The 14,405-nt window shown below is 39.5% G+C and overlaps 1 protein-coding gene and 1 pseudogene across 1 annotated transcript; one reads left to right on the top strand and one right to left on the bottom strand.

The window, feature by feature from the left end:
• The first annotated feature begins 3,956 nt into the window (after positions 1–3,956).
• On the top strand, positions 3,957–5,964 carry LOC148727482 (uncharacterized; annotated as a pseudogene).
• A 313-nt stretch (positions 5,965–6,277) lies between these two features.
• LOC148727481 (uncharacterized) lies at positions 6,278–6,991 on the bottom strand. Its single transcript, XM_088726488.1, has one exon. The coding sequence runs from the start codon at positions 6,989–6,991 to the stop codon at positions 6,278–6,280; it is 714 nt and encodes a 237-aa protein (XP_088582614.1).
• Positions 6,992–14,405: the final 7,414 nt, after the last annotated feature.

Raw genomic sequence — 14,405 nt, 5'->3', positions numbered from 1 at the left:
GCTGTCGTGTGCCTAAAATGAGAATTAGGTTGTTCTTTCTAGACAAAAATTTTTACAATTGATTATTTCATTTTAAATTAGTTTAAAAAATTAACAATTGCGTTGGGCCATATACTCAAAATGCTTTATTACTCGTTATTTCTTTAAAACACTTTTGAATTCATCGACCAGTGAAGTGGAAATCAATCATTCCCCTAACGTACTGCTAACGTCGATAAAATCCTAAATTTTATTGCGGTTGTTAATTGAAAAGTCTCTCCATTCATCCGATGTTACTCTAACAGCGAAAACGAAGAATTGAAACCCTAAGGGTTATATGCATACAAAGAAAATAATTAGGGAGTTATTTTTGGTATTGATAAGGATACTGGGATTTCAACCTCAACTTTCGTGTAAGAGAACTAAAACGGAATAATCCTCTTTTTTTTCTCTTTTTTTTTCTTTTTCTTTTAATTCGGTTTTTTGACATCACCCAAAGAAAAAGATAAATCTGCTCGATTGCCTATGCAACAACATCAACGACAAAAAACAAATGACAAAGAAATCTATGAGAGGCCTCATATCAAACTCACGGGGTTCAAATAGTCTCTTACTGAATTTCGTGACCACGCCCACTTCATCGGCCCACTCAAATCGAGTGCGATTTTTGGATGTTATATCATCTTGCCGACTCTCTGTATAAAAAGTTAACAATGTACCACCGAAATATTGAACTATAATATCATGGCTTTCCATTTTGTATATTTTCGTACTACAAAGTAAAGTTTTTCCCTCGTCATTTTCACCTTTTCCCGAGCGGGTCCGTCAAATTTAAGAAGGCGTTCGTGGTCAAAACAAGACCGAGCAAGGAGTCTTGGGCGATTTCTCTCTTACGCAAGCGCAAATTGAAAATGTACCGCCAAAATCAAAGAGAGGAACAAATTTCCTTTGTTTTGATATGTAAATTGTCGAACAAGGAACAGATTGAATCTCGTCAAATGGCTAGTCAAAACAGCCACACCTTCCTCCTTTTGCTCGTTTTTTGTTTTATAAGCGTGAAAGCAGTGGGAGAAGAATCGGGTAGCTCGGAAAGCGCTTCACCATCGTTTACTTACGAGATAAACAAGTAAGATTTGTAAAGTTATTTTCCGAAAGAGTCGGAATAAAGACATTTTTTTCAGGTTAGATTGTTGTTTTTACCCTAAAAGTCGTCCAATAAATTTTTGTTGCAGCCTACTAATCTATACAATTTCGAAGGAAAATATTCAGATGCTTCACCGTCCCCGAATGGGGTTCTGTCCTGGTGTACCGGTTCACAAGGGAATTACCATTGTTCTTTCTTTGTTTAGGAGTTATCGGTCAGCTATTGTGTATTGTTTGGTCTTTTGTATTGGCTCTTGTGAACCGGTACACGAGGACAGAACCCCGAAGGATCTCCACTCATCGAAGCGTGTACTGTACCCAATGTAGTGAATTTTCAGTCTCTTGTTGGGTTTGTCAACCTCCGTGACTTCAATATCATACAATTTTGTATCTTTTCTTTGTGAAATGACCTTTTTAACAGGGGTGTATGCTGAGTATTCGTTGCCGAATCGCTTTGGTTCTCTTATCTCTCTCTTTAGCTTGTCCGCCATTTTGAAAATTTGCTCAGGAGGGCATCTGGGTTAGCGGCCGCGCCAGGCTGGAACCGACAAAAACAAATGTCCATCGCAGTGGGGAAACAGTTTGATATGTTTTGTCGAACACTACAAGCAATAGAACAAATTCTTCGGGATCTCAGTTTAACGTAAAACTGAAAACCAGGCGGGATAATGGATGAACACGATGAAAGCTTATAAATCACGAGACGAAGGCGGGTGATTTATAGGCTTTCCGGTTGTAAGCTTAAAAGAGGGTGGCAAAAAATTGTGTGACATCTGCCCTCAAGCTTTCGGTGCGGTCAAAACTGAGGAAAATTCTGTGATTTTCCCCGGCTGGACCACCATGCAGGGTCTTAAAATAATTGAGAAGAATATGCTACCTTTCTATAAAATCAAGAAATTATTAGATATTCTATTCTTCTCGGATGGGGACGAATAAATGGAGGTCCCGTCTCCTGCAGGGTTAGGGGCAGGAGACGTTAACTTTCCACGCACGAAATTACTGTGTGATGGATGTCCTCCCCTGGGGTGGGATGGGTGGGTAACAGGACCCCCGTTGATACCAGTGTTTATTACACTGAAGGGCTATCCTGTATAAATATAGATGTCTACTACTACTCCCCGAATGACTGCCTCCATTTGGCCCGAATATTCACTTAATATATACTTTTTGAACACGATTCTTCTTGAGATACAATGAAATATATGAAGTTCATATAATTTGAACTGCGGTATTGGATACATATGATGTACGATCCTCGCAGTAGATAGCGCTATTCAAGCAATAGCGAAAATCAGACCAGTTGGCTTGTTAGCTCAATTGGTAGAGCGCTGCACTAGTATCGCAGAGGTCAGTGGTTCTAATCCCGTACAGGCCTGATTTTTTTCAGGTCTGATTTTCGCTATTGCTTAAATAGCGCTATCTACTGCGAGGATCGTACATGATTTGTACGATTCTTCTTATCATTAAGCTCCTCTCGGAACTGGTAATGTCCACGGGCATGTAACCGAGTCTATTTACCCGCAGAAAAGAGGATATTGTTTACATGTTGTCGAATTATCTGACGAAATTTTAATTCTTATAGTAATTGTAACTATCACTGAGGGTAAAAAAAACAATGATGGATGCATCGGAAGCAAATCTGTGATGAGGCCACATATAAATGGCTTATAGTATAGTGGTTTTTCCACGCCACAACAAATTCAGAAAGAGGATGTTTTTCTTAAAACAAAAGTTTTGATGCTGTAGGCATACGATGATATTTTACAACTAAACGGGCTATTTGCAAAAATGTTGCGTGGTTTCTTTTTATTCAAATAATGCACTTTTCCCCTGCATAGAACCACTGGAATACTTTTTTCAAAGTAACGAGATCGAAGACGAAAATTGTGTCCGTGTGCACACAATGACAAATGTCAAGGTTAGAGAGCTTTCAAAATATTTATTTATTGCTTGGCATACCATTCTTTCCAGGCCAAATGTGAAGTAATTAAAACTTTCTGATGGCTTCCGTTGACGTGATTTTGAGGATGACAAAGGCCATTATGAGAAAAAATCTTATCATTCTTTCTGATGGTACGGATCTGATTTTAGATTTTCTGTATCAGTTACGTAGTGTTACCCGAAAAAAACTGACGAGCAGAAACAGAACAAAGGTTCTTACTTAAAATCCTGGTCCCGATCTCGAAAATTCTTCGCTTCATCGACTTGCTTCTTCTTCGAACAGAGATTTGCATATTACTGCCTCATCCATTAAACTTCAGAAACTTAAAGGGGAACTGAACCCTAAGAATGAACCATTTTTAAATTGCAGCTTATAGTTCAAATAGCAATGTGCGAGGGTTTTTTCAGTCTTTGGGCCCAACTTCGCCTCGGAAAAATAGTTTAAAGTGGTATTTTGCCCTCGTAGTACGGCGGCTCAGAAAAGCGATGTCAGCGATCATTTTAGCTCGCTCTTACGTCACTGGTGGGAAAGAAAGATGATAAACCCGTACTCTTTCTACAGAAATTTGGTTTGGTTATGGAGTTATCGAAGTTGCGTGACCTGTAATGGGGATTAACTACGAAAATGAAATAGCAACAGTTGTTTTTCTTAAGTTGGTTCCCCACCACTAACGTCATAAACGACCGCTGCTGACCTATTTTGAGCCGACGGTCGTACAGCCCCAAAAGCGGGAAAAAGGCAACTTCAAATCGAATTTTCTTGCAAAAAACAAGAAGTGAACGAAAATAAATATCGACACTTTATCTTACTCCTCTAAAGCTAACTAGCAATGAAAGCAAACAATATACCAATTTTAGGCTTCAGTTCCTTTAATTATTCACGACAGCAATTGATGGATCTGAGAGTGAAATCTAAACTTCGACCTGACCTTTATCAGTTCCTGGAAATTCAAGGGATTCTCAGAACACGCCGCACTCGAGCAGGAAAGGCCATGAAGCAATTGTGTGGTTTCCACAAAATTAGTCCTGTATGGAATGTTCGTAAACCTTCAAGTGTGAAACTATTGTTGAACCTAATTTAAATAACTTCATGCCGACCAAGCGACACCGGTTGAACTCTTCATTTGCAAATCCGCTAAACTTCTGCCTTCTAAACACAAGATCCCTCAGCAACAAAACGCTACAAATCAAAGACTTTGTAGTGGACAAAAACATCGACATTCTTGCTTTAACAGAAACCTGGCTTAAACCGGATGACTGCCCCGACTACACCATTCGTGATATCAGTCCCACCAGACACGCTTTTTGTTCATACACCAAGACCTACTGGAAATGGTGGAGGTGTAGGCCTACTCTACTGAAAAAATCTAAAAATAGAGCAAATCAAATCTGATCCGTTAGAATCTTTTGAATTTAAAGAACTACTGCTTCACTCTTCCGGATCCATCATACGCATTATCGTTATTTACCGCCCTCCAACTTCTATCAAGAACGGTCTTACACATGCTGCTTTTTTGGATGATTTTTCTTCACTGCTGGAAAGGCTAGCGTCTTCTTCCGGTCGCCTTCTTCTAGCTGGTGACTTCAATTTCCATGTCAATGATCCATCTGACAACACCGTCAACAAGTTTCTTGACCTTTTAAGCTGTTTTAATCTGAAAGTCTGTAATGTCCACATCCCGACGCACAAAAACAACAACGTCCTTGACCTCATTATCACAAGATCCGGCGAAGAGACTGTCTTAAATCTATCAGTGAACGACCCGGTTATCTGTGATCACTTCGCTGTTCATTGCACCTTGGCTATCAAGAGACCACCTAAAGCTAAGCTCACCATCACGTCACGTAAACTGCGTACCATTGATTCAGACAACCTTTGGCGCGATATTCTTTCCTCCGCCTTATACAACTCGCCATCCCAGGAATTATACCGAATTCTCCGACCAGTATGACTCGGTTTTACTCTCAATCTTAGACAAGCACGCACCTCTGCGCACAAGGATCATCACTTTGCGACCTAATGCTCCCTAGTACAGTGATGAAATCAGAGAACAGAAATCAACCTGTCGCAAGCTTGAAAGGCGCTGGCGACGCTCCAAACTTGAATCACGCTTGAATGCGCTTTTGAATATCTCTGAATATCTCTCTTTAATGCGCGCTTTCACACTTGAATGCGCTTTTGAATATTTTATAGAAAAGGCGCATACAAATAACAACTGTTATTGTTATTGTTATTGTTATTGTCATTGTTAGTCAATGTCATTGTCATTGTCATTGTCATTGTCATTGTCATTGTCATTGTCATTGTCATTGTCATTGTCATTGTTATTGTTATTGTTATTGTTATTGTTATTGTTATTGTTGTTGTTGTTGTTGTTGTTATTGTTATTGTTATTGATACAATGAATATATGAAGTTTATATATTTGAACTGCGGTATTAAATACGTATGATGCACGATCCTTCGCAGTTCAAATATATCAACTTCATATATTCATTGTATCTGATTTATCAGCACTTGTTTATTACGAATCAACTTAACGGCCTGCTCCCAGTTGGCTTGTTAGCTCAATTGATAGAGCGCTGCACTAGTATCGCAGAGTGGTTCGAATCCCGTACGGGCCTGATTTTTTTCAGGTCTGATTTTCGCTATTGCATAAATAGCGCTATCTACTGCGAAGGATCGTGCATCATACGTGTTATTGTTATTGTTATTGTTAAATATTGTTATTATCAGACTATCGACCTTACGCTAATCAATGCACTGTTATTCAGAACACCATTTTTTAAGTCAAAAATGGACTACTATTCTAATCTTATCTCGGAGGCTGGTAATGACAGTAAAGCCCTATTTCGTTTAATCGACCGTCTCCTCCACAAGAAAGTAGAGAGAAGTTATTAAACCAGCTCATCGGCTGAAGATCTTGCTAATATATTTGTCACCTTTTTCGAAGATAAAATAACCCGTATTAGAACCATACCTATTCCTCCAGAAATTCCTGATTTCTTTTCTTCACTGGATATTTATAATACTAAAGTTTTCTTATGAGCGCATTTAAGAATCTCAATGCGCTGATATAGCATGATAAAAATAAAATATAACAATGATACTAACAGTCAGTAGTACCTACACTAACAAAAATAAAGTTAAATGGGATAAAAACCAAAGTAGTGTTTCACAATACTAAGAATAAAATTTCCGGAATAGGAATGTTTTAAGGCAGACTTAAAGACGAAAGAGAAGCTGCAGATTTAAGAGAATCAGGAAGAGTATTCCATAATTTAGGTGCACAGAAGGAGAACGCACGTTCACCGTTTGTCACAGAATTTATAGTGGGGACAGTAAGAAGTGATTTGGAAGATGAACGTAGAGTACGTGGTGGGTGATATTCTTGTAACAGGGACGACAAATAGACCGGAGAAAGTCCATGAAGAATCTTAAAAGTAATAAGAATAACTTTAAACATTATACGTGATTCAACTGGCAGCCAGTGTAGTTTTTGAAGAGCAGGTTTGATGTGATCATATTGTTTAGATCCGGTAATAAGACGTGCTGCAGTGTTTTGAACTCTCTGGAGTTTTTCGAGTTCCCGTTTCGGTAAACCATAGAGGGTACTGTTACAGTAGTCCAATCGTGATATTACGAGAGTATTGACTAATAGTTTAAGGTTTTCATTAGTGAGATATTTACGAATGCGCGCTACGAATCTGATGGCATTTGTTGCTTTCCTGCATGTCTCATTAATGTGGTATGTCAGTGTTAGATTTTTATCTAAAATAACACCAAGATCACAGACTTTCTCAGTTAGTTCAATGACGGTACTGTTATAAAAAAGCTTCTCAATGTTAGGTGTCTTGGTGAATCGGGAGGTGAATAAAATAACTTCAGTCTTTTCAGCATTACTTGTTAGTATATTTGGGTATTCCATCGCATTACGTCCTCAATGCAGGTTTGGAGGGCAGTCATAGGTGGGGCCTGATTTGCGGGATCGATAGTAATATATAATTGAGTGTCATCGGCGTAAAACAGAGAGTCGAAATTGTGAGCCTCAAAGGATTAACAGTGAAAGCACAACTCGTCGCAAAGTAAGCAAAGACTGATTTAAGATTTTATTCAAGCTTACGTTGAACAAATCTTAAACCTGGGAGAATGAAGAAAAATTTCAGTTCTGTCCCCCAGAGAAAGAAATGGATAAAATATTATGAACGTTCGATTGTCTTCTCAGGATTGCTTAGTATTCAGAACTGTTTTGTTTACAGAACGCATTTCATAACATTTCGGCTTTTATACCTGATAAGTGGGTTCTTCCATGTTTAGAATTTGGTCCCAATACTACTACGAGTGATCTTCTGAGTGGTATAACAGGCTTGATAACTGTTGCGTGCCGCTATGCTGTAAGAGCGGATATCGAGTAGGGGCGGAAGGAGGAAAGATCACTTATCAAAGCCTTCCAACAACAGATCCAAGAAGACTTGAGGTGTGTCTTTTAATCCCTGTTGTTTTGATAAGCTTACCATTACCATTCCATTAATTATCTGTTAGGTTTTTCTGTTGTTGTATAAAGCTTGAATAAAATCTTAAATCAGTCTTCGCTTACTTTGCGACTAATTTATTCGTGTTTTTCTCGTTGCCATGTTCCCACCAATAACGTAGCTCCATTTTCTGCCTTTAAAGGCACACACAACCCACAATTCCTCTATTCGCTCCGACGAAGGGCTAACGCCCGAAACGTCAGCTTTTGTAATCGTTACGGTGGCCAATTTACCATTCCAACTTTGTTGATATATCCAAATTATTTCGTTACCCCCACCGAAGCAGCCCCAAACAGTTTCTTTAGAAACTATCAGCCTTTACGTTGCGACTAGTTGTGCTTTCACTGTTAATCCTTTGAGGCTCACATTTTTGCTGCGAAGAAGTTCTTTAAGTTCATTTACATGCACCTTCTCCACAGGCCTCTCTATGCTTGTAGGGTTGTCCACATTATGCCGGCATAATTTTGAGCATAATAGTGAGGAATCAGCATCAAGCATTATGCCAGCATAATAGTAAGACAAATTCCCGGAAATATGTCGAAATATCGAAAATAAATAAATACATCGGAGTTAGGTACAATCTCGAAATTTGGATTCCTGGTTTCCTGCGGAGAAATATACGTGACAATAGACTAGGGCCTCGACTGCCCTTCACCACAGGAAACGGACGTGACCACGTGGGACGAATGGGAGTCTGGGACTCATTTATATTCCAATTTCTAAAATGGCGGAAGACCGCGACACTACTTACGCTAGTTCTTCAACTTCCAGTGGCTATTTGGGTGAGCCATCCGGACTATCAGCAGATGAAGTTGTGCTGGAGGAAGAGAGTCGAGGGAGAGAGGCATCAGCTACGCCCACAATACTAAACAGACTTAAATCCCCGACAGCGTTAGATCTAGCAAGGAAGAGGAAGGTGCAATGCAATCTTCCGAAATATGGCAAACGCTTTCATCCACCTAAATCAAAGTCTAACCCAAAAAATGTGACAGCCTCTGCCAGAGTTACAGAGTTTCCAGGTGAAAACTTTACCGTTTCGAAGTCAAATGGTCAACTGTTTTGCAATGCTTGTCGCGAAGAAATTGGTCTCAAAAAGACAATAATAGATCTAGAGAATCATGTGAAATCGTCAAAGCATGCTTCTGGAAAAGAACGCCTTGAAAAGAAGGAAGCAAGGAAGAGAGACATTGCAAAGACTTTAGAGGAGTATGATAATCAGTTTCATCCGAAGGGTGAGAGCTTATCTGGTGCACACAGAGTTTACAGAGTTAAAGTTGTAAGATCATTTATGAAAGCAGGAGTTCCATTAAATAAGGTTGACTGCTTTCGGGAGTTACTAGAAGAGGAAGCATTTTCTCTGACTTCGAGTAGACATCTTTCAGACTTTATAGATGTTATTGCCAAAGATGAAAGGAAGAAAGTAAAAGAAGAAATCAAAGGAAGGGATGTGAGTATCATTTTTGATGGGACAACTCATGTTGCCGAGGCCCTGAATATTATTTTGCGATTTGTTACTGAATGGAACGGTTTACCAGCGATTGATTCTTCTAGTTACAAAACCTATGAGTGGGGAGGAGTTAGCGCACCATCTACTAAGTACTCTGTCTGCAGACTTTTCCATTCCACCTAGCTCTCTACTTGCTGCTGCAAGGGATGGTGCATCTGTCAATAATGTAGCAATAAGGCATCTGAAGATCTTGTACCCAAACCTGGTGGACATTGGCTGTTTCAGTCATACTCTTGATCATGTTGGTGAAAAAATGGCTACACCAAATCTTGATAAATTCATGAAGTCATGGGTCAGCCTTTTTGCACACAGTGCCCGCTCAAGAAATGCTTTCAAAGTAACAACTGGACAGTTCCCTAAGTCCTACTCAGAGACCAGATGGGGATCCAAGTATGAGAAGATGGTGCAAGTGCATGACCTCTTTGGTGATATAGCAGCCTTTGTCAATGGAGGACAGATACCAGAAGTGACTGCACCTAAACTGCAGGATATATTGAATGACCAACAGAAGCTGACCTTACTCAAAGTCGAGCTGGCAATTACAGTCGATGCCATGAAGCCATTTGTTCAGTCTACATATCATCTTGAAGGTGATGGCTCTCTATGCTTGCAAGCATATCAGATAGTAAGAAAGTTGGAGGCAGAGATGAGAAATCTACACTTCCCAAACTGCAGTGCTGTTATAAGAAATATTGCTAATGGAAACATTGCTCTTCAGCGACAGTCAGAGGCCTATGCAATGGCCTGTATTCAACCAGCATATGATTACTTTACATTTAAATTTTTGAAGAATGGAGATCAGTTACAGCCCACTGCTGCAATTTTAAGTGATCAATTAAGGAAAGTTCCTTTCTTGAACAATGATGCATGCATTGATGGCCTCCAAAGGGAACTACCAACTTACATTGCTTCGGCTACTGATGTCAATCCTGATATTAATGTTCTAACCTGGTGGGAGATTCACGAACAAGAGATTCCAAATTGGGCAAAAGCATGCAAGAAAATCTTGCTTATCCAACCGTCATCTGCAGCCTCGGGGAGGGTTTTCTCATTGCTAGAAAATTCCGTCCGGGACAACCAGGCATGTGCTATGGTGCGGCATTTTATTAAATGAAAAGACAATCGAACGTTCATAATAAAGCATAATTCAAGACGTACCTACCAAACTGTAACTTCCGTTAAAAGTCTAGAATTATTTTACTTTGATGGTACTGTCTTCCAATTACTCATCTCTGATAAGAGAACGCAAGATGTAGGCCTAGACCAAAAGAAAGCATAATCCAACCTGGTATTAGCTAGCACGAAGTACTTGAAAACAGACGCAGGCAGCCCTTAGCAACGGCCCTTAGCCCTTAGCAACAGCCCTTAGCAATTGCTTTGGAGCTATCGTCGCCATATTTGCAAACGGTGTATGAACTAAAAATAGGTAGATAACTAACGAGTGAACAGTAGAAAGCTGAGCCAAACACAAACATTTTAAATATTTTCACTATTCCATCTTGTTGTGTTATATTATATAATTATTATATTATATTATATTATGTGTGATTGATTTTCATAAGTGTCTCTCTCTTGCAATGCTAGTCTCTCACTCAGTAATAATTCCTTACGTTCTGTTTTAACGTTCCATTTTAATTTCTACTTTTGTTCAGGAATAATTTCCTATCTCGTTTCCTTTTGTAACTGGCATTTTCATAGACATGGGCGGAAACTTATCATTTACATCTGAAGTGAGAAGAAGTCGTGTGCCAGTGTAAATAAACTCATGATGGGTTTTACCGTTAATCCTGCGTATCTACCAGCTCTATTTACTTCATCGAACCGTAATATTTGATTTAGTGTCAGAGTGGACGGTGTGGGTAGGAGGCGAGGAAGGGCGAGAAGATTTCCCCACCCCAGCCCCTCTCCTTATCTTTGACCGTCACTCACCCCTTTGGTCCCATTAAAATCAAAGATGGCCACCATTTTTCGCCAAGAAAATACTGATCACTCGCTCGCCCTAATTACGCCTGCTCTGCAGGCTGAGCTATTTTGGACCAAATCGGTGAATCAAGGCCGACTTGCTGCTCACTTTGCATTGTATGACAGGTAAGATTTGATAATACAGCATAAATTTGGTGAACACGAACGCTGTTGCGGCCAAGCGCCACGGTCGTGCTCAACGGGTCATGCGCATGAGATCTCTGCTATGGTGTAATAGCAAAATTGTTCGGTACAAGTGTTCGGTGTACCTGGAGGTAAATCGCTAGCTCAGCCAGGTCAAGAATTTGAATACGTCTTCTTTATTAGGTAAACCTTAACGAGCCGTGAAGTTCCATCCCCGTCAATGTTTAAAGTTGAAATATCTAGCTTTGAATCTCACCATCATTCTTTAGCAACAGGTATCGTTTTGCCGTATTTAGGTTGCATTGTTTATGAGACTTTGATCCCCTCGTACTTTAGAGGATGGCCTACCATAAGTAGATTCTAAACATTTATATTAAAAGTTATTTTGCTACGCAGGTTTACAATAAAACTTTGGGTAACTGGGTACAAAGCATATAACTTTCGGGTTTTACATTTGACTGGCCTAAAATCATTATTATTATTCTACGTTCCTTGCTTTACATGGAGATTCTTTCTTACGGTTCGATGAAGTAAATAGAGCTGGTAGATACGCAGGATTAACGGTAAAACCCATCATGAGTTTATTTACACTGGCACACGACTTCTTCTCACTTCAGATGTAAATGATAAGTTTCCGCCCATGTCTATGAAAATGCCAGTTACAAAAGGAAACGAGATAGGAAATTATTCCTGAACAAAAGTAGAAATTAAAATGGAACGTTAAAACAGAACGTAAGGAATTATTACTGAGTGAGAGACTAGCATTGCAAGAGAGAGACACTTCTGAAAATCAATCACACATAATATAATATAATAATTATATAATATAACACAACAAGAAATTCCAGAGACCTAAGACTCGAACAGATCAGATCACACTTTATTTATTTTGAATTAGCCAATGAAAGAGAGTCAACAGTTGGGTTCAAATTTTTAAGCAGAGTGAGCTCCTGTACATGTTGAGTGCCTATTCACTTTTCAATAACGTTTTTAACCTCAGACCAAATTGCAATCCACTCAGTTTAATCACCATTATTAAATCAATCATGAATTAATCACTTCTTGTTCTGCTATTTATCTTACAGCAAGTTATTTTCTTAACCTTCTGGATTGCCTTAGATTCACCGCATCAACGACGAACCTCAAAGCCAGTTGAAGATATGATCCTCGCTTGACATTGAAAATCGTTATATCAGTGTACGCACGAAGTAAAAGAACTCTACAAAGGAATGATTTTCCGAGGGGGGTTGCATTTTCAGGCTTGCGATACATAAAGAGATAGCCAAAGGTTTTTTTTTTGTCCTGGAAAACTACCTCTGCATGTTCTCTATCAGTGAGAATAAATAGCGTATGGAAAAATTCTCCCTTAACATGCTTCATACTGCTTGCAAGAATGATGAAGATAGATATAAGGTCCTAAATGTACTTGCCTGGGCCCCTTAAATTACTGGGTTAAAAATTTGCGACGAATTCACACAAAACTGGTTAGGTAGCACGAACTTTAATTATTAAGAATTCGCACGATACAAGCTAAGCTGGATCAAAAGATTTTTGTGTTGGCGTTGGATACACCATGTGGCAAATATAATTAACGCGTAAATTCGGGAGACCTTATCGCTTATTTAACTAAAAAAGTCGTTTGTGCACTTTAAATCTCAGAAATGAAGTGTTCAATTTTGCTTCGTGAGCAATCTGGTTTTGCTTTCGCTTTTGTCTTTGCTTTGTCTTTCTCTGACTCCTCCCGGGTAGTGTAGAATACAAAGGACACGTCACAACAGAAGACCGCTCCATCAACCCATTCTTTTCATTATTTTCCATAAATGTTTTTTAAACATACCGTAAACATACCATTATTTTGGTCTTTTTGTTCTCTATTGTGTCCTCTACATCAAGTAATAATAATAATAATAATAGAACTACTTACATAGCGCTTATCCAGACCTGATCTAAGCGCTTTACAAAATAGAATATACATATTGAATTAATTTTTAAAAGTAAGTCTTAAGTTTACGTTAACAGAGATTTAAATATTCACAAAAAACCGGATCTAGGCGCTAGACATGGATTAGAAGAGAATTCATACATATTAAAAAAATTTTAAAAAGATAAGTCTTCATTTTACGTTCAAAGAGATTTAAATTGTCACAAGAACGTATGTCATGCATCACGTAGTTTGTTCCACAGTTCAGGAGCCGAAACCAGTGGCGGATCCAGGGGGAGGGTCCGGGGGATCCGGAACCCCCCCCCCCATCAGACCTGACGCTTACAACTTTGAGACTGAAATTCTTATATCGACAGGATCGTGTATCACTTTTTAACTGGCTGATTTTTTTAATGAATCCAAGTAAACGGTAAGCGGACAAGGAATCATAACGTGCAACCGCGACTGGTGGGAGGGGGGAGAAGTAGCTTGCCTCAAAAGAGTCTAACAGTCCTTTCTGAGCCAAAGTTTAAACCCCCCCCCCCCAATCAAAAATTCCTGGATCCGCCTCTGGAAACAGCAAAAGATCTACAGCCGTGAGACTTGAGGTTAAAGTTGACAGGAGACAGGCGTAATGTTGAAGATGACAGGAGCGTTCTTGAAGGTGAATAACGACGTATCAGGTCTTGAATATGGATAGGAGACTGCTTGTGAAGAGCTTTGTGGGTGAGCAGAGTGATTTTGAATTTAATTCGCTCGGAGACTGGAAGCCAGTGCAGGTCGAATAAAATAGGGGTTATGCGGTCAAATTTACGGGAGCTTGTAATAAGTCGAGCCGCGGCGTTCTGCACTGATTGGAGCTTTCTTATAACATATTTCGGAACACCATATAGAAGAGAGTTGCAGGGATCCAACTTGGAGGTTACAAAGGCGTGGAATAAAGTCTCAGTGGTCTTATTGGATAGTAATTTCCTTATACGGGAAATGTTCGGAAGATGATAGAAGGCAGAAATGAAATCGCATGTCATGGTAACGTAAAATGTCAGCAAGTGGAGCAGTGTAGAGTAGGTAGAGGATGGGCCCAAGGACGGAGCACTGAGGTACTCCACATTTGAGCTTTCGACTTCCTCCCATTGTTTAAGACAACTTGTGTGCGGTTAGTAAGATAAGAGCGGAACCAATCAAGTGCAGTGCCACATATCGAGAATTTAGAGTTCAATCTTTTGAGCAGTATTCCATGGTCAACAGTGTCAAATGCAGCCGAGAGATCTAGTAG

This window comes from Stylophora pistillata, chromosome 7, assembly GCF_964205215.1.
Source record: "Stylophora pistillata chromosome 7, jaStyPist1.2, whole genome shotgun sequence".
NCBI classification, from domain to species: domain Eukaryota; kingdom Metazoa; phylum Cnidaria; class Anthozoa; order Scleractinia; family Pocilloporidae; genus Stylophora; species Stylophora pistillata.
Note: the sequence above shows the minus strand (reverse complement) of the source record. Positions and strands in the feature narration are given on the sequence as shown.

What these genes read in the sequence shown, in the direction of transcription:
- LOC148727481 (XM_088726488.1), bottom strand. Translation starts at nt 6,991, where the DNA reads ATGGAATACCCAAATATACTAACAAGTAATGCTGAAAAGACTGAAGTT.